Source organism: Pelmatolapia mariae, linkage group LG14 (genome assembly GCF_036321145.2).
Source record: "Pelmatolapia mariae isolate MD_Pm_ZW linkage group LG14, Pm_UMD_F_2, whole genome shotgun sequence".
Taxonomy (NCBI): Eukaryota; Metazoa; Chordata; class Actinopteri; order Cichliformes; family Cichlidae; genus Pelmatolapia; species Pelmatolapia mariae.
Genome location: NC_086239.1, coordinates 31,071,804 through 31,095,476, shown reverse-complemented (window position 1 = coordinate 31,095,476; position 23,673 = coordinate 31,071,804). Strand labels below are relative to the sequence as shown.

General features: G+C 38.9%; 3 protein-coding genes across 5 annotated transcripts in view; all 3 read right to left on the bottom strand.

Annotated features, from left to right (window-relative positions):
- Nucleotides 1-995: 995 nt before the first annotated feature.
- On the bottom strand, nt 996-6,546 carry n4bp2l2 (NEDD4 binding protein 2-like 2). 2 transcript variants are annotated; one of them, XM_063492978.1, is made up of 6 exons: nt 6,451-6,546; nt 4,004-5,040; nt 3,781-3,905; nt 2,939-3,027; nt 2,752-2,828; nt 996-2,652 (listed from the first exon to the last, which is right to left on the bottom strand). In XM_063492978.1, the coding sequence occupies exons 2-6, from the start codon at nt 5,038-5,040 to the stop codon at nt 2,478-2,480; spliced, it is 1,503 nt and encodes a 500-aa protein (XP_063349048.1). In that variant the 5' UTR covers nt 6,451-6,546; the 3' UTR covers nt 996-2,477. The 2 variants fall into 2 exon arrangements, 1 of the variants encoding a protein (XP_063349048.1); XR_010095493.1 differs by having other exon boundaries at nt 2,620-2,652; nt 2,939-3,023.
- A 1,085-nt stretch (nt 6,547-7,631) lies between these two features.
- brca2 (BRCA2 DNA repair associated) lies at nt 7,632-21,940 on the bottom strand. Its single transcript, XM_063492957.1, has 27 exons — nt 21,817-21,940; nt 21,419-21,505; nt 20,988-21,221; nt 20,739-20,802; nt 20,350-20,402; nt 20,220-20,248; nt 19,987-20,098; nt 19,848-19,903; nt 19,469-19,559; nt 18,770-19,354; nt 13,233-18,653; nt 12,837-12,935; nt 12,678-12,747; nt 12,126-12,586; nt 11,859-12,049; nt 11,557-11,744; nt 11,278-11,448; nt 10,576-10,948; nt 10,335-10,490; nt 10,111-10,258; nt 9,917-10,029; nt 9,640-9,835; nt 9,372-9,538; nt 9,134-9,272; nt 8,787-9,043; nt 8,290-8,433; nt 7,632-8,171 (listed from the first exon to the last, which is right to left on the bottom strand). Exons 2-27 carry the CDS (start codon nt 21,471-21,473, stop codon nt 7,818-7,820), a joined length of 9,927 nt encoding a protein of 3,308 aa, XP_063349027.1. The 5' UTR covers nt 21,474-21,505; nt 21,817-21,940; the 3' UTR covers nt 7,632-7,817.
- A 308-nt stretch (nt 21,941-22,248) lies between these two features.
- The window catches only part of frya (furry homolog a (Drosophila)), a 39,805-nt gene continuing 38,380 nt past the window's right edge, over nt 22,249-23,673 (bottom strand). For both annotated transcript variants that reach the window (XM_063492961.1, XM_063492962.1), the window contains one exon: nt 22,249-23,655. In XM_063492961.1, the coding sequence (XP_063349031.1) occupies nt 23,397-23,655 (259 nt within the window). In that variant the 3' untranslated portion in view covers nt 22,249-23,396. The remainder of the gene's footprint in view (nt 23,656-23,673) is intronic.

The following is a 23,673-nucleotide window of genomic DNA, read 5'->3' as shown; positions in this document are numbered from 1 at the left end:
CAAAACATCACCTCTGTGCCGCATTAATGAGCACCAGCAGGAACAGAGGGGTGAAATGTGATTTCCTGTGAGACACACAATAATGAACACTGAATGCTATCAGACAAAGACCTCTCCACTCTTGGTGTTTAGCGCTATATCAGAGTTTCTACAGTAATAGGGTCTCTACTCAATGTTTCCCTACAGTAATTGGCTACAGCAGCTGTAGATGGGTTATTCTGCTTTGGCAAACTGTCCGTGAGGCATATTGTGTTTACAAAGACGCAACAGTTTTTAACTGGAGGCATACCTATTACTGCTTTGCTTTCACAAATGAGCACACAAAATACAGGATCACCAATTTTAAGTCTGCCAGCAGACAGAAACAATATTGTCCATTTGCACACTGACAGGGTTAGTTTTTGTTTATGCTGATTACAATTTACAGGCCTTTGTTTAAAAAAAACAACATGTTTTTAAAAGTTTACCAGGAGCCAGGATGAGGTTCTTTTTCATCCTTTCATGCACCCAAAAAAAGAAACACAAAGAATCTGTTTTATACAAGAAACACTAGATTTTTATCAGGTTGATTTGTTTAACTCTGACTTTTTGGACACTCATTTTAGCTTCAGGCACACTTTTTTAGATCACTTGGACTCAGCACAGCTTAGGAAAGGATTTCCTAATAACCACTATAAACAGAAGAAAAATAGGAGCCACCCTGTTCAAATTAGCAAATTTCAATTGGTTTCAAACATTATGCACCAACACTTTAACTCAAAGACATCAGAATCAGTCTGTTTTGTTAAGCCTTAAGCTCTTCTGCTAGGAAACTGTACTACTAGCTGCCATAAAATATTTACCCTAAAAAAGCATTAAATAGAGTTTTCACGAAGACATTAAAACAGTAAAAATGCATCACATGGAAGTTACATTTCTTTTTTCACAACTAAACGATACAGTAAGTTTTTCACAGGACTGTGTGTAGTCCTGTGAAAAACTAAGTACATATTTACTGCTTCAATAGGAAATAAGAGGGCATTTAGCAGCCAGGTGCTGCTGCTTGAATGCACTTGATTAACTGACCATCAGTAAGTGTGACCACCTCAATAAAAGCAGTTTGGCAGTCTGCAGTCTCCAAAAAAGCTCAATCTCAGCCTCTTCGGGCCCCAGTTAGCAGGTTAAATATTAAAGTTCATGGTAGTATAATATAAAAAGACTGAACACATATGGCTTATTTGAAAAAACATTAATCTCTCTAAAAATATGGCAACACAGCTTAGATTTGCAAAGTTGCATCTGAAAAACCACAGGACTTCTGGGGCAATGACGTTTGGAGACATAAAGTAAGACAAAAATGCAGATATTATAGAGCCACCACTGATGAAAATCCAACACAGCATATCAGCAAACACCTCACACCAGCTGTCAAGCACGGTGGCAGAGGGATGAGTTGGCTCATTTGGAAGCCACAGGACCTCGGCATCTTGCAGTCATTGAGTTTACAAAAAACTCCTCTGTATACCAAAGTATTCTAGAGTCAGCTGTGAGGTCATCTGTCTCACGGTTAAAGCTTGGCTGAAATTCTGTCATTTAACAGAACAACAATACCAAGCACTTTACTCTTTCTAGCAGATTTGTTTCATCATTTCATCAAGTTATTGCTGCTAAAGGTGGTTCTGCAAACTAATAAAATCAGAGGGTATACTTAAATCAACCAAATTTCTTTATACACACAGACACACCATGTGTGTGATATTCCCATGTCGGTGTTTTTCCTGCATCCACATTTGCTTATAAAAAACTCTCTTCTGGAACAAATAGAAAGCACTTCAAGTGTTTCCTTTATTAATGTATGCTATATAACAATATATTATCAAGCTATTTTTGCTGTTAGCCAAATTTAGCTACTCATATTGGTTTACTTGTGACAGTTTTTAATAGCATTAGCTAACTTCTTGGCTAATGTTAACTAAATACCCAGACAACAGGACTGGTCAGTTGCAACACTGATCCTGGACCAACAATGTTTTAATTATGCAAGAACAACACTAACACCAGTGTAACAAACTAAAAAAGAAAAATCATATCAATGTTTATATTTGGCGATTTTGGCACTGAAAATTTGCCTATTGGTGTATGTCGCAGGAAGAAACAAAAAACAAAGAAATCACAACAACCAAGATGATAAATCACTGATCAAGCTCCCCAAAAATTGTAGCAACTTGTAAATGAGTAAAAAAATAAATTTAAAACAGGGCAAACTCCTGGTTTTCACTGTTGTTCTGTAATGTGAAGAATACGCATACTGTAAAAATCTGTTATTACATACTAAATTGCAGATTTTAATTTCCTCAGAAAAATATTTTTTCTCTTTTCTTACAAAAAAAATTACAGTATACAAAGTAATATATTAAAAACAGGTACAAATTATAAAAATCGCAATATTTACACTAAAAATGGTCATACAAGGTAAATTACAAAGCTGTTAAATTGTCTTAGAAATTATGTAAATTTGGCTTTTTCCTCATCATTTGTGGCTGCTCTGGTCGACGTCTCTGGTTCACATGAAACGGTTCTTCTGAATTCATGACAATGTCTATGGATATGGGAAAAGAAAAACGGTCCATCATCTGCGCGATCTTCTCCTGAGGAACACCGTGTTTGTTCCTCCTGGAGGTAAAAGAAAAAAAAAAAAAAGAGGTGAATCTTAGAATGTGAAGTCTAAACTATGTCTAACAGCATTTTAATATCATGAGTCAGAAATCATACTTCTCCAGCTCGTAAGGATCATATTTCCACCTGGTGTCCGGTTCACAAAAGTCAACTTTGTATCCGCTCTCCAAAGCCTATTGCAGGAGTTGGAAAATTCGAAGGATTAGTGAAAGTGGTATGAAATATTAACTAATAATAACAACAACAACAACAATAATAATAAATATTTAGTATGGCCACTTACCATTTTGACATATGGCTTCATTTCCCAGGCTTGAATGTTTGTATTATCAATAATAATGGGAGACCGGCCGTCATGAAGAGCACCTCTAGCTGAGAAGATTAAGAAAAGATTCTGACAAGTTCTGGCAAGAAAATTAAAACTGTTTTTAAACCAAAATGTTTAATTTGTTTTATGTTCCATTTAATTTGATTTTTTTGTTTTCTTCTTCAAAAATCACTTCTCGCCCCCATGTTGCTCACACATTATCAGTGAAAAAGTCACCTACTTAACATTTCTGTTTTAAATGCTGGATAGCTAGGCCACTGAAACATCTCTTCAAATAAACACACTCACACATTAGCACAACATTAAAACCACCTGCCTGAAAATTGTGTAGGCCAACCCACACAAAAAACAACACTAACCAATTAGGGACTTCCAGGGGTCTCCTGTGATATCAGGCACCATTAAAGTTAACAGTGAGTCCTTTTGGTTACCAACTGCTTTGGGCTCATCAAAGAGGTTTAGGAGACCATGTAAATGCCTTAGGCTCTTTTTTGAGTTGCTGAGCTGTTGGTGTAATTTGTCAGTGTGCCAATCTTTGCCAGTGTTAAAATGGGTGGTGCATATCAAAGACACATCCACATGAATGCCATGACTCATAGTTTTCCCAGCAGAATATTGCACCACATTAACAATATTACTCACTTCAGTTGTTTTAATGTTGTGGCTCATTCATTTAAAATACTCTATAGACCGGGGGATCTTGCTTTTTGTCAGATGAATATGTAAACCACTACAGTACAGAGGCACCGTGGTTGCTTTACTCGTATTAAATGACTGAAAATGTAATGAGTCAATACCTCTTCTCTGATTCCACTCATGTGCTGCTCCAAGAAGACTAGGATCATAGTGGTAGCCATCTTTGTGTGCAAAGTAATCATCTGTGCTCAAAATGATCCCACTGGGGCCAGTGGAGAGCAGCTCCCTGTGGGAAACAATCGGTGTCAAACTGCTGTTTTTAAGCTATAATTTCATATAAGAATAAATGGATAGAAATTAAATTAAGATTACACACAGATTTACCTGGCACGTGTGGATTTCCCAGATCCTGGCAATCCCCGCATCAAGATCAGCACCAGGGCTGAATGGCATGCATGTGTGTCGTCACGCGGCTGGTAGTAGTGCTGTCGCTCCCAAGGTTCATTTTCTGAATCACATCTCTGGAGCCTGTCATAATCTTCATTTAACTGAGAGAGCTCTTCACTTCTATCTCTAGGCCACCTGACATTTTCATTAGCTGAGTGTCCATCATAGCTGGAGCCATGCACATCCCTGTCAAACTGATGTGGAGGACATCCATAAAATCCCTGAGAGGGGTGCCTGGAAACATTTGGAGGTGGGAATCTATAAAAAGGTGGAAACCGCAGCTCCTCTTGAAAGCGGTTTGCCATGCTTGAATGTTGAAAGGTAGGGTTCACATGTGGTGGTGGGTTTTGTAGATTTGGGAATGCATATGGTGGTGGTTGGTGAGGGAATGGTGGGCTCTGAAATCTCGGGTGTGGTTGTGGATGACGCCACTGGGGAGAGCTCAGCTCCGGGCCTGGCCTCTGCCTCCTGGGATTGTATGGCTCATTTTGATACCAGTGAGGCCATGCTGGCTGTTTTCTTCCATTGCTTTTTTGGGAGCCATCTGTTTCTTCAAAGTCCCTCGTGTTAGCAATTTTCTCCTCAGGAACATCCTGAGTTTTGTTGCTGGTGGGTAATTTAGCAGGTACAAGTGGCTGATCAAAAGCTGCATCTTGTTTCCCTGGGTTACCATTAGCACCATCAGGGGTATCGATCTTCTCAAGCTCTTTGTAAAACTCACTCAGCGAGTCTTCAATGACAGACTCGGCTGCAGTTGTTTGTGGAGGAAATGCTGGACCGATGAAGGCAGAGCTGGTGAATCCTACCTCCCTTAACACGCGGTCCCTGACACTGCTGTCTGGAGCACCACCGTCTGTGCCCACACACTTACTGTTTGTGTCAGCAGAGTCATCTTTACAAGCTTCTTTATCCTCACTCACACAAGATGTTTCTATGGCATCAGAGGTTGTACAACATAATTCAGGCTGAGACATCTGGATGAAAACAGATTAGAATACTTACAACATTGAAACACCACAAAAATACTACATAATAATACTGCATGTTATTCCTATTCTTGTTATTTTGCTTTATTTATTTTATCTTATAGATTTTTCAGTGCTGCTATGCCAATTTATAAACGTAGTAGAAAAAGTAAGGAAAGTGTTTGGTTGATTATTTCTTTGTAACAATGCTTTTTGCCAAAAAAAAGTTATGCTTGTGGAAAGCTTGTTTATTTGACCTGAAATGGTGCCACATTTGTAAGGAAAATGCATTTCTGGGTTGAGCAGAAGAGTTGAACATGTGGGTTGCACCCATGAAAAATCTTCTCTGCTGATGCCACACATCTTATTCTGCTTCTGTCTCTTGTTTGGTGTTATTTACTGGAGTATGATGATTAAAGTCTGAAGAAAGAAAGCATTTTGCCAATTTAATAATTTATTAATTAAACAAATAGGAGCCTCAGTAGCATGTGGAAAACCATACACAGCCACAACAGCCTGCCATCTCCTCTTCATGCTGGTCAACAGCTTGGTCACACACTGCTGTGGGATGCCATCCCATTCGTCAACCAGCATTTGTCACAAGTCAGCCACTGTGGTTGTGTTGGTCGTTCTGGCACAAACGCCCACAAAGCCTAAGCTGATCCCAAAAATATTCAATGGGACTTTGATAAACCCCGCTCTGTTAGGGTGAGCGTTTTGACCATGTAGAATAAAGGTTAGTTCCAGACTGTGGGGATCTTTCTGCACTAAGATTGCCTCCAGTGATGACAAGCCTTGGTTTTACAGTGAGGGAGATGACACTCCATATCATCACACTGTTTCCACCAAAAGCTGTTACCCTATCCAATCAGCATAACGTTCCCTGCATCTTATCCACAGTCTGTCTCTATGATCCAACTGCGATAGGAGAAATCTCATTAGAGTCCATGCTCACAGGTGCTGATAATCAGGCACCAATAAGGCACGTGATTGTCAGCACATGGGGTGCCAGAAGCTCAAACTAAGAGTCAATAGCAGAATAAGACCCTTGACATTGGCAGAAAAGATTTGGCGAGTTTTTCATTTTCCTTACAAATTTAAAGGGAAATAAACAGACTTTCCAACGGTATAAGACTTTTTGTCAATAACCACTGTAACAAAATATATACATCCACCAAACACATTTTCCTTGCTTTTTGGGCTGGGTTTATATGTAAATACAAGTGCACATGATTACACACACCGTAGATTAATCAGCTAAAATCGAAACCATGTCTTCAGCCAACCATTAACCTTTGGCTAACGTGCCACAACACGAGTTGCACAGAAGACAAGAAAAATAAATAAATAAATAAACAAAATTGTTCACTACGTAAACGTAAAATAATAGAGTAACTGTCGATATTCACGGTTGCCTACCGTTCATACTGGGGATGCATAAATTCAGGGGAAACCCACATTAACAATACACCGGTGTGCAGATTCAAAATCGCACTTGCCTTGTGTTTACGGAAGTGACTTTCTTCTTCTATTCTCTTATTAATGGCAGTCATCCTGGCCACTCGTTGCGTGAGCGACACCAGCGGGACTGAAAGGCGACGGGTAGTGACAAAAATGGATACAAAGAGCAGTAACTACTTTACTGAGTCCCGCTGTATTTTATAATGCCTGCGTTTCTGTAGCATAGGTGAGCCGTTGCTATTCACTGCCCTGGACAGCATTATAAACTGCTTCCTGACATCTTTATATTAAAAATACTAAATAAATTAAAAAAAAGAGAGACCAGAATTTAAAAAAAGAAGAAGTCCAAGTCAGCATTACAGTTAAGCAAAAAAACAGCTAAATCAAATTGAATTGATATATTTGTGACATCTCCACAAACTAATCACTAGTGGTGTAGCAAAATGGTTAAATACTTAACGCTTTGAATCAAGATCACTCAAAGTGGTTATTACAAACCTTTTTATATGGTGAATTTCTTTAAGTTATACTGTGTTCTTGTACCTATAAACCTTTTTTAAAGCTTCAAAAAATAAATCAATATTTGTCAGTTTGACATAACTCACAAATCTTACCTTAATTAATAACCCTTAATTAGTTGTTCCCACTTAACCATTAAAATGACTAAAGGAATTTGCTCATTTGTAGTCTAGAGGAATCATTTTTCTGTATGACTTTATCAGCCTCTCATATCTTCTTTACATTGTTTCAGTTCATTTAAGTTTGGTTGCATTCATTTATGCAAGCAAACTATATTATGTGATTTTTTCAGATGCAATCTGGCAAACCTGAGCTGTACTTTTATATAGATGCTCAAACTTGTTGATGATCAATTAATCAAGTACAGTTCATTAACAGCAAGTAGCTGCTACTTCCCTTCTTAATTCCTAAGAAGGCAGTAAGGATGTATTTAGTTTTGCACAGGACTAGAGCCTGGCAGAAACCCCGCCCCCCCACAACAATACATTTCTACAAGAATCCACCAGTTTCTCAACCCTGTAGGTGTTCGTCTTTAAATGCAGAAACAGAGACCCACAGACCAAAACTGCTAGAATAAAATTCTGAATTTATTTAACACTGAATGCAGGAACCTCACAGAAACAAGTATAAAATTGTAAAACATTGTGAAGTGACATGATTTCAATATTTACTTTCCCCATTTTATGAGGCCAACAAGTCTACAAAAAACCCTAAAAAATGTGTGTTATATACACACGGAACCTTAACATTTACATTCAGTCAATTGAAAAGCTGTAGCGTGTTTGTCATCACACAGTGGTATGTATCTAGATTAAATTAACACGCAGTGCCTGAGTATCAATCATAGCCAGTTCCTCATCATTCACCCATTCATCCTCTCCTAGTGAGTCAGCGGGTTTGTGAGATGGTGTCTGTACAGTTTTTAAAGTGCTTGGTGTCACAGACCTCCGAGGTGGGTTGAATGTATTATTTACACATGGAGAAGCCACTGAGCCCAGATGGGAAAGAGGTGGTGGAGACGGGATACGAGACAGATAGTCCAGTGCTCTCCTCCTTTTCAGGCTTTTGGGATCTTTTTCTGCTGAAGATGTTGGTGTAGGAGACTTCCTGCCGACAGGTGTGAAGGATCCAAGGTTTCTGCCTGGCTTCTGAGAAATCACCTGTATAAAAAGACATAATCAAGATGATGGGCTTAGAACTGATATATTACCAGATGACATTATGTTATAACAGATATACTGAAAAACACCAGATACCAAAGCATGAAGTTAAACTCACACTTGACTTTATGTCTTGTCTTCTGTCTGTTAGAGAAGCTGGTGTTTGTCTTTGGAGAGCTGGAGAGGAGCTGGAGCTAAGGCCATTTGATCTGACTAATTCTGAAAGCTTCTCTTCAGCAGTTACAAAGAAGCTCTCCTGACACTGAAAAGAAAAATGAAAAAAGTGATGAAAATGTTAACATTTTATTGCATTCAAATAAGTCTGAAATGAAGATAAACAAGGAAAAAAAATATGTTAAGTACACTACTTTATCACATTTTCTACAAAACAATTTTTAGTACTGAGGAGATTAGCATTGTTTAAAGGTGAACTTCGTGAGCATGACAAAAGAAATGTTACTGCTTGTTTTCAGCATTTGCAATTACAGCTGTGCTTTGATTAAATTATAGCTAACACAAATGACTTCATGCAGATCACGGAGCACTTTTGCTGTGAGAGAGAGCAGTTTCTGAAGAATATCAGCAGCTTTTAAGGTTTTGATTTTAGCATCGTACCTGGACCAGAGTTTTAAGCTGGCTGAAAGATTCCTGTAGATGAACCTCTTTAGGATTTGTAGAAAAACTTGTCAGATCTCCAGCATACACAACAGGCGTGGGATGCATTGACTGACCTCTGAGCTGGAGGTTGCTCAGAGCCAATATGACGCGTGGTTTTACCACGTCTTCTAGGCCAGTCTGAGACAAGCTGCTGAAACAGCGAACTTTCACAAAATTCAGTTTCTCATCAGCCAAATAAAATGCAGGAGATGAACCTGTGTTCAAAAGAAGAAGACTTTTCAGCGAACTTTATGCAAGCAGTTGTAAGAAAAGCAAGTGATAAAACAAACAAAAAAAACACCTACCCTTTCCATCTACAACACTGATTACATATCCTGCTAGATCAATTTCTCCACACAGTGGCTCAAAATCTGGATTTTGAAGATTCACAAAATTTGTGCAAACTCTTGGTTGGAAATATGCTGACAACCATTCATGTGATGCCTGAATGGAAATATTACAAAAGTTTCAATGATATGTTTAATTTATAAACGGTAAAAAAAAAATTCACATGTGCTAAAGGGAGTTTGTTTCCTACAGTACCTGGAGCTCTTGAAATTGTGTTTTCTTTGTCCCAGTGAGTTGAACAGGTTCGATACAGCTGCGTTTCTTTCCATCTGAAGTGGTGAGGTTATAGACTTTGAATCGACAGCCTTCCTTTAGTAAAGACTGTAGATCTGAGGAAGGTCGCCAAAGATTCAGCTGGTAAACTAAAACCAAGATAAAAAAAAAAACGTTAGCACACCGTAGTTCGCAAGTTACAGTAAATATAAAAAAAAAGAGTCAAACAAGAAGACAAATGAAGACACACCCCTGCCGGGTTGCTCCATGGAGTCGGCAATGCAGAGTCTCCACACGGGTGTAACCTCTCGTTTGGGGCAGTTCATTTCATTGTCCTCTGCTTCCAGAGCACGGTGATATCGATCCTGCAGTTCAGCCTGCTTCTTCTCCATCAGAGAGCGTCTGTAGGTATGAAGGGCCTCCAACTGTTGTGCACTCAAATGAGCCTAAGAGGGGAAAAAATAATATACTAAAAGCCTTCACAGCTGAAATTAGGCCAACAATCTGTAAAGCAAATGTTTTACTACCTCAAGGTAAGCCGGGTCATCTCCCACTACTTCATACAGCTCTTCTCCATCCTGCAGATTTGCAATTTCTTGATGACTGATTGTTTTTCTTCGCCGCTGTGTTTTGATATTCCCTAAAGATAAAAGCTTATAAAAAACTTATCGAATTTCAGACTGTAGCAGCTTGTTGAACTTGTTGTAAACTTGATCCTTACCTTTTTCTTCATTTTCAAATTCAGATTGAATCTTGGCAAATAAGATTTCCATTGCTTTTTGTTTGTGACTGTTGTATCGTCTCGCCTCCTTCTCTTCTGCACGTGAAGAACGGAATACAACACTGCCATCTGGCTTCCTCTCCATCCACTGAGAAATACATATTAGACATAGAGTTAAAAAGGATAAAACCCAAATCTGACAGTGATTATATATCAGTGCACACCTGCATGGGATAGCTTCTCAGTACAACAATGTCAACAGATCCTACTGGACCTCCATTGCTATACAAACAGGAGATTGGAAGGAGGAATGGCCGAGGATCCTTGTGAAATCCTAGCTTAGCATCCCATTGTACAGGTCTGCAGCTATTGGCACAGATCTAAACACATGAAGAGTAAGTAAGACACCTTCTTTTCTCGTTGTGTTGTGTAGAGATAAAAGTTGTGGTCTCTGTCTTCGACTACCTTTAACATCAGAGATTCAGGCGCCTCCAGAGGGGAGCAAGCATCTTGTGATCCGACCAGCTGAGCCCCATGGATGATCAACTTGCCCCCGACAGCCAGTCGACCTTTGTGAACCATTGCAGTCAAAGGTTCATCCAGCTGAGCTTTAATGGCATACCAACCATCTGTCAGCCAAATGAGTGCAGCTGAAGTTTCAACCTTTGCATCTGCACTGTGAGGGGTTTTGGTGTCATTGTGACTCTGTGTTTTTGGGGAGTGACCCCTGGAGATGATATCGCAAACACAGAGAACCAGGGTTTTGGCTGCCGTGTCATCCTTTTCCATGATCTTTCTCAGAGCTGGCCTGCGGCTGTGGTCCACCTCTACATCATATCTGACATAAACAGAATATGTTTTAGAAAAAAGCAATGAATACATTAAATTGAGTCAATAATTACCTAGCAACTATTTTGCTAGGTAAATGCCAACATTTGTATCCCACATTTAACATTATTCAACATTATCCCATTGTATTCAGCATAATTAGCTAAAAGTGTAATTCACTGCAAAGTCTATATTTTCAACATTTATTTTGCCTGTAAAATACCGTACACAAAATGGCAGTTAGAAAAGCATAACAACACTTATTCGTCAACAAGATACGCATATTAAAAAGTGACCTACAACTACATAAATATCTGAGCAAGCTTTAGTTGCACATACCTGTACTTAAGTTGGAGGAGAACCTGCTCGGGTGTGAGACACCGGCTGCCCACTATTTCTGGAAAAGATTTTTCCATAGAGGCCTGCTTCCACACAATCCATCTGTAGTGATTGTACACCCATGCTTCACTGATCAGTTTAGGATCCACACCCGGGGTGTCACATAAAGCTCTGTGGGCATATAAGGACGAGATATTTAGTATATTAAGCTTATATTGTATTGCTAAACCTGATTACTTCAATATGATTCATTTAACACAAAGTGTGATTCAGTAATACCTATAAAACTCTTCTTTCCCCGCAGTCCCATCATTGCTGGGGACCAGCCATCCTCCATCAGCAAGCTGAACTCCACCTTCATCTGTAAAGGCTTCCAGTTTGATGAACTGCAGCAGGCTGAAGCGGAAAGATTCTGCATTCTCACTGGTGATATCGGAAACATATTTTTGGACTCCATATCCATAAAGCTGAAAAATAAAAACAAGTACATTTGTGTCTCACAGTCTGTGTTTAAAACCAAAACAAAGAAATCTAAGTATGCTTAAAAATGCTAAAAAACCCAGTGACAGTTACAGCCTTGCCTTTTTTGGGGTGTATCTTCCTGGGATCTTTCCATTCACTGCAGCTTTTAGTGGGATCCTGGGTACTCCTGATGTTTTTTTAAGATACAAGCTCCCTGGAAGAGGTCGAATGTTCTGGCGCTTCTTCTTCCTGATCCTCATGTCTTGCATATCCTGTGCCAGCTCAGTGTTCTGAAGATTCTGATATACATCTGCAAACAGACAGCATTTTTTTAAACTGTCACAAAGAAACTTTTACACTGATGTAGCTCAAACTGTTTACTGCACCTTGGCTTCTTGAACATGTGCCATCTACATCTGATGTCTCTCCAACAGCACTGACAGACCTGAAGTCAACAGGTAAGCTTTGATTATTCATATCGTCACTTCGAGCTGCAGCCACAGCAGTTCCATCCGCAGCGCCTTGTGTTTTTTTAGTGGGCGGCACGAAACACTTGCTGTTAGATGACATTACAAACGGTTTTTGGTGTTTGTCTTCCCCCTCATGCGCTTTACAGAAACTCTCTTGAACAATAGTTCTTTGTTTTTTGAATGGAGGAACAAAGGCCGAAGGTGTTCTTATGCTATCCTTGAGCACCATATTCTTATGGGTTTCTGTCTTTGCATTTCTGACAAATGGAGGAACAAATGCTGATGTCTTGTAATGTGCTGATTTGCTCCTGGGGTCTCCTGTCGTTGAGTTCTGTATTTGTGCCTTTTGGAATCTAGTATCCACATAGGTTTTTCCACTGTTGCAGAAAAGAAAAGAAAGGACATATCAGAAAAAGCTTATAACTTTGTTAACCTGTTTGAAAACATGGTGTTTCAACAGGAACATACCTGTGTGGCCGAGTAATGTTTGGATAAAGGGAGGTGCTGTATTTAAAAACTCCCCTGTCCTTCATTAAACCTTATTTAGGGATAAATACAAATAGTTATTTAATGAATAACACAAAATAAACAGTTCTCAGAAAACGTGCCATAGAGCTAACAATTTACCATTGGAACAACTTTTGACTGGGTGGAGACCTGAAGCTTTTGGATCCATGAGACTCCTGTCAAACTCTTCCAGTAACCGTCTTTTTAGGGGAGGCTGACCTAAATAGTTAGAAGGCTATTATTCTCAAAGCAGAGCTGTGGCTTAAAGTTAATTATGATCAGGCATGTTTACTCATCTGAAAACAATGGTTTGCGTGTCATAAAGTATCATTTAACTTTTCTAAAAAAAAAAAAAAAATTCCAAATAGGATTAAGTTGTATTGCTTACTAAGTTGCAAGAAAGGTATTAATGCAATTTGCTTGAAAAACATCAATAAATTAATTGAATAAGTTTTGAAAATAACACCATAGTTTCAATAAAAATATTACACTCTGAGTAGCAATGCAGGTACCTACCATTCATTTCTGTGTCTTCCACTGATCTTTTCCCTCTTCTCTTTTCACTCTCTTCACACCCATTGGCACTTGTGCTATGTTGTAGTGGCATATTTTCTAAAGTCATCAAGAGATTGTGGTCAGCCAGACCTTCATCTTCTAGCAAAGCTTTAGTACAGTCCAGAGCTTCCTGGGCAAGAAATTTTTGCTGGGTCTCTGTGCAACCAGTAAGGTTAAGTGACTGAAAGTTAAGAACTGAAGACGCATTTGGTTTTAAAACTTTAGACTCCTTGGTGCTGCTCTCCTTATTTATTTCATAGTCCAGCAGACACTGCATTTCCTCTTCAGGGCAATCATGCAGAGTGCCTGCCCCAGATGGTGTTATGGTGTCTTCCTGAAACTTAAATGCATCTTTAGCTGCCTTGTTATTGACAGATGTACAACCATGTCCTCTTAAATTTTCAATTTTTAGGTCAGACTCTTGCAAGGAGGGCACAGATTCAACTACAAGAGAGGCAGTTCCCTTGGTAGACATGTACTTGTCAGAGGCTGTGGTGAGGTTTGAACCCGAAGGTCCTTCCACATCTTCTACTTTTGACAGATTTGGCATAGGATTGTCTTGTGGGCTTGTTGAAAATAATAGGGAATCATGACATTCCCCATCATCAAATTCTTTGAAAAGGCTGGTTGCTTTCAAAAGACTTTTTTTGGACACTTGGACTTTAACTCCCCCTGCAGTGCTGAAACCACAATGTGTTTCCTCTCCATTGTGAGCATCAATTTTCTTATCGCTCCTTCTTGTGTGTGCAACAGCTGGGGTGTCTCTGCTCTGACTAATATCACTGAAAAGAGCTGTCGCCTTCTGCATGGCCTCTGATGAAAGTGCAACAGGCTTACCACTGGCTGCAAGAAAACCACTACTCCTGAATGGTGGACCATGAGCCGAAATCTTACCCCGTGGTGCTGTTATACTGATTTTATCCTCAACTCCTTCACATTCAATTAGAAGGATTTTGGCTCTCTTCAGAGCTTCAGATGAAACAGCGACTCCTTTTCCACTTGCTGTCTGAAATCCAACACTTTGTTGGGGCCAAGTTTTTTTTTGTTTCATGTGTTCATTTGTGACTTCAGTACATCCATTTCCTGAGTCCTTAGAAATGTCACTGATAGACAATGTATTATCATGTTTTACTGAAATTCCATAGTTAATATCCATATTGCAATTTTTAGTAAAACCATCTTCCTCTTGCATTGCCTTTTTTGAAACAGAGTCATCAGCTTCCTTCAAAAGATGTTTTGCTTTCAGAAGGTTTTGCTCTGAAACATGAACTTTTTCTCCTCCTACAGTTTTGGAGCTACATTGCATTTTCCGTGTGTTTTCACCGTAGTCATATTTCTTGTGACTATTCTTTGCATGTGGAATCTCTGCACTGATACTTATATCACCAAAGAGAGCTTTTGCCCTCTGAAGGCCCTCAGAGGAAAGTGCTACAGGCTTTCCACTTGCGGCACGAAATCCACCATTCTGAGGAAGTGAGTCATGAACTGGAATCCTGGAACATGAAGGGTTTATACCAATTTTATCCTCCACTTCATCACATTCACCCAACAGAGATCTTGCTTTCCTTAGAGCTTCAGATGCAATGGTAACTCCTTTTCCACTCGCTGTTTGTAGCGACAAAGTGTCATTTTTTTGTTCTGCTTGTTTGTCTTTGTCCTCAGTGTATCTTTTCTCAGACTCTACAGAAAAGCCCAAAGTCGCCTTTTGCTGTAGTCTGGTTTCTGGAAGGTTTTTCTCATCACTGCCTGTTCCAATCATAGGTGCTACACTTTTGTGTTTCTCTGAAATGCCATTGTTAACATCCATATCACAGTCTTCTGCCATTTGCATTGCTTTTGTTAAAACAGAATCATCTAAGTCCTTCAAGAGATGTTTTGCATTCAGAAGATCTTTCTGTGATACATGAACCTTTTTTCCGCCTGCAGTTTTGAAACCACTCTGCATTTTCGCCATAGGTTCACAATTGTCATGGTTTCTGTCACTGTTCTTTGCATGTGGGCTCTCTGCACTGGAAATGAGATCACTGAAGAGAGGTTTAGTCTTCTGAAGGGCCTCAGATGAACGTGCCACAGGCTTTCCACTGGCTGCAAGAAATCCACCATTCTCTGGGACTGGAGTCTTTGAACATGACGGCTTTCCACTTCTATCACCCAATTCATCAAATTCACCCAACAGAGATTTTGCTTTCTTGAGGGCTTCAGATGAAATGGCAAGTCCTTTTCCACTCGCTGTCTGAAACCCACCACTTTGTAGTGGGAAACTGGCTTCTTTTTTTTTTAGCTGTTTGTTTTTGTCCTCAGTGCATCCATTTCCAGACTTCACAATTTGTTTTATGCTCAGTGTGTGTGGAACAACTGGGCTCTCTGCACTGGAAATGATATCACTGAAAAGAGTTTTTGCCTTCTGAAGGGCTTCAGGTGAAAGTGTCAAAGTCTTTCCACTGGCTGCATGAAATTCACCACTTGTGGGGAGGGGGCTGTAAACTGAAGTCTTCAAGTGTGACTGATTAACATTGATTTTATTGTTCACTTCATCACATTGCTCCAACAGGGATGTTGCTCTCTTAAGGGATGAAATGGAAACTCCCTTTCCATTTACTGGACCAAATCCACCACTTTGTAGTGGCATACTGTCTTTTTGTTTCACTTGTTTATTTGCAGACTCTACAGAAATGTTTGAAGTCACCCTTTGATCTGGTCTAATTCCTAAGTCACTGCCACTTCCACTTATATGCATAATATCTTCACCATTGTTAACATCTATATCACAGTCTGTCTCTTGCATAGCGTTTGTTAAAACAGAATCTTCAAAGTCCTTTAAAATGTGTTTCTCTGAGACATGGACGTTTTCTCCCTCTGTGGTCAAACCACTCTGCATTTTGTCTGGATGTTCGTAATTTTTCTTGTCACTGTTCTTTGGGTGAGGACCAGCTGGACTGTCTGCACTGAAACCGATGTCACTGAAAAGTGCTTTGGCCTTCTGAAGGGCCTTGGAGGAAAATGCTATTTTCTTTCCACTGGCTGCAAGAAATCCTACATTGCTGGGTGGTGGGCCATATACTGGAATCTTGTAATGTGATGGTTTTGCATTGATTTTATGATACACTTTATCAGATTCACTCAACGGGCATTTTGCTTTCTTGTGAGCTGTGGATGAAATTGAAACTCCTTTCCCAGTGGCTGTGTCAAATCCACTTGTTTTAGGAATAGATTCTTTTTTTTGAGCAGTGAACTGTGCTGTTCTTAAATCATTTTCTTTTTGGCTTATTTTTTTGCTTGTGTCTTCAAGTGAATAATTGTCATTCAGAAGACATTTAGCCTTTTTCATTGCATCAGCTGACATGGATACTTTCCTCCCACTGGCTGTACAGAATCCATCACCACTGCTCAATTCACTGATGGCAGAGGAATCAATACTCTTTGATGCTGGGCATGGTAGAAGCTTTGAAGTGGAAAATGAGTTTTCATGGAAAGAAACTGGATTTTTAAATTCCAGCACAGTGTTACAACCAACACGTTCCATTTCTATATCATCAGGATGTGGCCTACTTAGTCCAGTGTTTACATTCTCAAGCTCTGTGTCTACAATGGCATGTTCCTCAGAAATGGTAATTGCATCCATTTTGCAGTTTTCAAAACTTTTCGTAGTATCTTTATCTTGCATGTCTCTGGCCTGTTTTAATGCAGAGACAGGCTGTTTGGTGTTGGAAAAACAACTCCAAGTTTTCTCTTCAACGTGGCAGTTGTCTTTGAGAGTGAACTTGAAATCAGCTGTGGCCATTTCAGAATCTACATTGCACATCTTTTTGGTTTTTGCATCAGTCTCAGCAGCCTGTTTGTGTGATATATTCAGATCTGACACATTAATCTCTAAATCAGCAAATAAAGCTCTAGCTTTGCTTAGACATGTTTTTGAAACTCTTAAAGCATTCCCTCCTGCAGTCTTAAAGGTAACACTAAGCATTAAAGGATTCGGTTTCTCCATCTTGCTTCCTTCACCGTGCTCAGCTCTGTTAAGACTTTTTTGCTTTGTTGATATAAGCCAATTATTTCTTCCAGGAATGTCTTCTGAAGAGGAAAGCACCTCTCCAGCAGAGATATTTTCTCTTTTAACAGAACTCGACACTGATACACCGGTGGATTTATCAGTGATGTTTGATGTCCCACCATTTGCTTTTTCATCTACCACACAGGTCATTTTGTCAGGCATGGAAGTTATTGCCAAGTGCTTTTCAGCATCTGAACTAAAGCTGTCATCAAAATCTATGCCTGCAAGAAAATCAGGATCAAGGGCTTTGTCAGTCTTCTCTAGAAAGCAGGCATTTTCTTGACAAGGCTGTTTTACTTCCGCACCTCTGAACTGTGTAAATTCAAACTGACTATCTGCTTCTTCCAAGAGAGTGCACAGTTCTGTCACATCAGCTTTTTGTGAAGCTGTTAAGTGGCAGCTGACACCCTCAAATATTTCACTTACAGAAGGTTGCTGATTTGATACAGAAACTGTGCTTTTCATGGATCCATTGCTCTGGCTATTTTTATGTTTTGTGGCACTGTTGCATTTGGTGGGCTGATCGCCATCTCTTTCTTCAAAGAGATGCCTTGCCTTCTCTAGGTTGGCCAAGGAAATTTGTATACCTTTATTTGAAGCCGTTTTGAATCCTGATGCATGGGCGGGTGGAAGAGAAACATCTGTCTTCTCTAGCAGTCTGCCATGAACCTGACCATTTTGTGGAATGCAGTTAAGGCCATCATCAGTTCCTTTTAGACTGCTTGGCAGTTGTGTTAATGTGCTCTCCATGTCCAACTGACCTTCTCTTTCGCTATCTATAGTCTGTCTTTCCAGGAGCTGGGATTTTTCATTTCCTCTGTGCGTAGATGGAAAAGGAGTAGTCCTGTGAATATCAGTTTTTGATCCAGTGTTCTCTGAGCAAGGAACAATACAAGAAGAAGCAGTGTGAGTGATATCTGCAACAGCAGACTGGAAACCACTGTCACTTATGGTGCCTTCATTGGTGGAATGATTTTGATTAGTGGTAGACGTATGTCCTGTGTTACTCATGCTGTTATAGTCATGGTGAAGGCTTGCTTGTTTTGTTTGATGCTTAGCTTTTTTCATGGCCAACAGACAGGCTGAAGGTGAGAAGTGGTTTTGATCTTCTGCAACTCCTTTAGTCGGTCTACCAGAGTCTGAAATTTGGCTGAAGTCTTGTGCAAAATCTTTGTGAAGCTGTGACATGTCAAGATCCTGGACTTTTTCTTGCACAGATGAAGGCAAGTTTTCCAAAGTACGTTTTTCTTGTTTTTCTTCTGCATTCTTCTCATTACTGCAGCAGCTTGCTTCATCTGGGGCATCTTCTGACTGCTTACTACTCAGTTCTGGTCCTAAAAGAAAGCATGGTGATAAAAAACACAAAATCTTTCAGTCATTGTAGAAAACAAAAAACACTTCTATTTTAACAGAAAAATATACATATATTTTTAATAATTAAATATGTTACCAGTATCTGGAATTCCTGATGATGTGTTCATCTTCTGAAAGTTAGTTTCATTTTCTTTAACTTTTGGCTTCAAAGTCTCAACAGTGTAAACAAATTTTCTTTTTTTCCTAATTAATCCAGTGTCTGTGATTTTTATAGGTGGCCTGACAAGCTGTCTAGAATCAAAGTCAGGCTGCAGTTCTGTTAAAATATTATTTTCTGCAGTACAAGGGGGAATTTCAGATAAATTCAATGGAGACCATTGGCTGATTCCAGTGCTTCCATTTTTTGCCAGTGGGGATGATGGAACGGTGCTATGTTCTTCATCAGCTTTGTGCTCTTCATTAGACTGGTTTGTTTTTAAGATATCTGTAGAGCTGCAGTCATGTTCACTTAATTTAAATTGCTTCCGTCTGATTCTGTCAGGTTTCACTTTTCTCAGTGCTGAACTACTGTTGGCGAGGAAAGTGGATGAAGCATTTTGAAATTCATCAGGAGCACTGGCTATTTTGCCATCTCCATTAGCACCCCACAGTGTCTGTTGCCAAATACCCTCATTCTGGGTTAATAAAGTCTGGGAGGAAACAACTTCAGGCAAAACAGCATCTGTTGATGACAGAGCAACAATCAGCTTGTCAGCCAAAATTGTTGGGAGCCATAGTTAGTTCATAAATATTCACCATTTCAGTTAATGTGATACTAAAAAAGTGAAGTCAGTACCGTGGTTATCAGTAGTTATATTATCATTTTTAGGTGGTGCTACCACAATTCTGGAAGGATTTGAAAGAGAAGGGAAAAGCTTCCGTACAAACTGGAAAAGGTAAGAGGACAAAACACTTTGTCAGCAGAAATCTGAAATGTTGCACCTCTTTGCTTGTAATATGTCAAAAAGAGTAATACAATAAGAACAATTTCTGATTCTGATTTCTAGTAACACATCAAATCGTCAATTCAACCATTCTTAACATGTTCAAATTTCAGAATATCAACTTAAAGAATGTGAATACAGCAGGACCAGAATTTCAACATTGAGTGACATTCATCAAAATAATAGATAAAGATATGTTTGTTGTATATTTGTGCTGGACTGAGTACTCACAACAACACTTTTGTCTGCAGAAACACTCACTGGACAGGGACTCTCATCAACTTTAGCTGCAAGATTAAAAGGAGACAAAAATTAATGAACATATAACCTTTTCAGTTGTTTAAAATGAGCGAGTCTGCTATTGGCTTACACAAAATCAGGGTAGATGGAACAGGAGGTGGTGTATTCAAAGAACTGGTCCATGAAATATCAGGGTTAATCTGTGCACCAAGACTTTCAGAAATATGCTTGGCATAGCTCATCTGTATCATTAAAAACAAAAATCAAAACAAAAACATAAAGATAGGTACATTTAATTTTATTCACTCTTCTACATTTAAATACTATCAGAAAAATATTAATCATTGGATATGCTATACGTACTGGAGATTTATGTGGGGTATCAAGTGGATCTGTAAATATGGTAGAAGTAAGCAAATTAAGCAGTGATGATTAAGTCTTGGCTTCTGTATGCAATTCATGTAAATGAGACTAAGATTATTTTTCACCTCACCAAAATTGTCCTGACTCAGAGGTTGGATTTCCTCATATTTTGTATCAGGAACCCTAAAAAAGACAAAACATACATTAAAAACAGCCAATAGCTGGAAAAACATAAAAAGCCAAGCTGTTCTTGCAAAATTACCATGAAAATAGCCCCCCCCCCAAAAAAAAAAAAAAAAAAAAAAAAAAAAAAATCACACAATAAGGCAGTTTTTCAGTATGTGTTATTAAAATCAGTTATTGTTGTTCCTGTTGTGATTTAATTACACAACTACTTAAATTATTTAATCACTTAAAAAAAAAACAACAACCCCCCCCCCCCCAACATACCATTCATAGAAATGCCAGTATATATAGCAACTCTGAATTTAAACACTGATAATTCATTGTTGCACTCACCCCTTTTTTGACATCTGAAACACGTATGGACTTTGTGTTTCCGTCCATGGCAATGAATCATTTTCTAAGAAGTATCACAGAGAAACAATATTTTTAGATTTAATCTAAGAATAAGGAGATAGGTTACAGCAGCTTCTTGATCGCAATTAAGTGAAAACAGAAACCTACATTTTTATTTAGCAAGTGTTTAAATAACATGTTGGAGATTTACAGTACAAATAAGTAAATACTAAAATCTGAATGAATTACCTTGTGTAGTAGAGAACGACTGCTCATCCTCAATTTCAGGTGACACAATTCGACTGTGTCTGAAAACTTTAGGAGTAGAAAACAGCTGACTGTCTACTGCAGTTTTGTCTAAAGGGGTTTTAAAATGTCCCTCCTGATTGGCACATAGCTCATCTTGATCAGAGCCGCTGCCCTCATTCGCCGACGTTTGAGCAGTCAGTATGTCAAACCAGTTGTCATCCAGTGGTCCCAGCTCTAAAATGTTAGATCATAAATGGGTAAGAACTCATCATTAAGTCGACAAGCCACAAACCGATTTAGAGGGGAAAGGTAAATCTGTACAATGCATTTCTACTTATAATATTCAGAACACAACTGGTTTTGCAGGCGTCTGATTACAAAGTACGGATGACCAAAATCACAGCTTTTTGATGTTGCATAGGTTTTCCTACCTTTCCAGATTTCATCTTTGAATGTCTCGTACATGTTTTTTAAGGGCAAATCCATTCCAGTGACTGCACTGTACTACAGCTTGATACCTGAGAATGTGAATGTAACATAAATTGAATGAAAAAGCAGAAAGGTCTCTGAGTTTCAGAGCAAAGTTGTGGTGTACATTTACTAGGGTAGGCAGTCACACTACAACGTAGCCGCTATTCAGCTACATTACCTAAAAGCTACCGTGACAGCGAAACTGTTTGGGCAACAGTGAGTAACGTTAGCTTACGTTTGTTTTAATAAGCAAAACATTTACGGAGAAACATTTTATTTTACACTGACAGCCTACCGTTGTCAAATAAGGGGAGGGGGGGGGGGCACGGAAAGTGAATTTAACGTTTTTCAGACTTACCATGACGACGTTCAAGAGTGTGCACTTTCATGTCGCGATATATCTCGTAATATAATGATGTAAAGAAACAATACAACTAAAAATACGATGCAAAAGGGGATAGCCAAGAAAAACTCGGCCTGCTAGCTAGCACGTCCACGCGACAAAAACAAACCTCGCGCGTCGCGCACCGGAACTCAAGGACACTTCAAAATAAAAGACCGCTTGAATTTTTAACCCTTGATATTCCTAATAACACTAGTGCTACTGACACTACTACTACTACTACTACTAACAATAATAATAAAGTAATTTAATTATTTAGTAAACTGTCGTTAAACTTTTGACTTTATATGATACTACGCTGGAAGACTCACTTCCGGGTGCGCAGTTTAAGCAGATAAATAAAAATAAGCAAATAAATAAATTCCAATAACAAATTCCAACCACAAATAAGAAATCTAAGCTTAATTTTATTGTTGTATTAGTGTACAGAATACCAAAGTACAGTACATTGCAAAGGCAGTTTTTACAGCATTTACAAGGCCAAAGGCTACACCACTTTTGTGGAAGATTTATTTATATATGTATATGTAGCTACTCACTCTGCATGCACCTTAATTGTAACTTCATAAAAATACAATCTGATGAGTCTCAGCAAAGCCCCCCTTTTCACTATGTACATTTTCTTTCATTTAAAATAGTATCTCTCTTTGTTCATAAACTTTACTATTACATTTTTATTGTACACAGAATTTGCACGCTTGGCAGGTTTAACAGATAAAATAAAATATTTTTTCTATAAATCTAGTCTGATAAAAGCATGTTTGCTTTTGTTAACAATATAAATAATTTACCTATTTGCTAAAAGCTGCACAGGTAAAAGGTACAGTAAGATGTTTTGAGTAACAGATAACCCACACAAGAGCTTGTAGGATTGAGAGACATTACAGTAGATCTGCAGCATGTCAGAATTTCTTTTTAACATGAACCACTTTCAATATACAAATCAGTCTTAATAATTCCATCTGTGATGGTCGTCAGACTTGAATTCACACACTCAAGCACACTCATAACACACCTACACCAACGCACAAACCAAGTAATGAAGCCTCCCTTTTTCTGTGCTAACAGTGTTCATGTTTTCCAATGCTATGATATTCAAATACATTCTTTCAGGAGACAGTAAAGGTCTTCCACTTTAGTGAAGGATTGCACATTTTCCCTTGACAATTAAAACAAAATAACTGAAAGAGAATCACTCAGCTTTGGTATTTCATTTCATTTCATTTTTCTTTAAATGTGAAAATTATGTACTTCAGTACAAACAGGCTGCTTTGTGACATTTCTATTATTAGTGCAATAAAAGCTGTACTGTGTTTGTAACAGCAAAGTCACTCATCAGTCTAAAAACAACAGTACTGCTGCACATCTGAAGATTGGACTTCATGACATTCTGATGTATTTTAAGCAAGAAGAGGAAACAGGGGTTTGGTTATTCCCAAGAGAAAGTTCACCCTTGAGATGATAGCAGCTACCACAGACAACAGGTGACACTAGGCATGACATTGGGTGTTTTGTAGTTCTGGCTGTCAGAGTCATCAGAGAGTTGAGCCTGAAACCCTGGAGTCTGGGAGAAAAGCTGTGATGGTGCGGTAGCCCTGGGCTCTTCGGATCATGTCCCGAGTTTCTCCATTAAGTTCCATCAACTTGACAGAAATTTCTGTCAAGTCTTGCTTTGAGCCCACCAGAGCAAAAGTTCCTGTCTGACCCAGAGTTTGATGTCTAAAGTAGATGTTCAGCAATGTTTGGACCTCACCCTCAGAGTGGCTACCAAAGATATCATTAGGCCACGTTGTTCTGGAAGGAAATCATAAG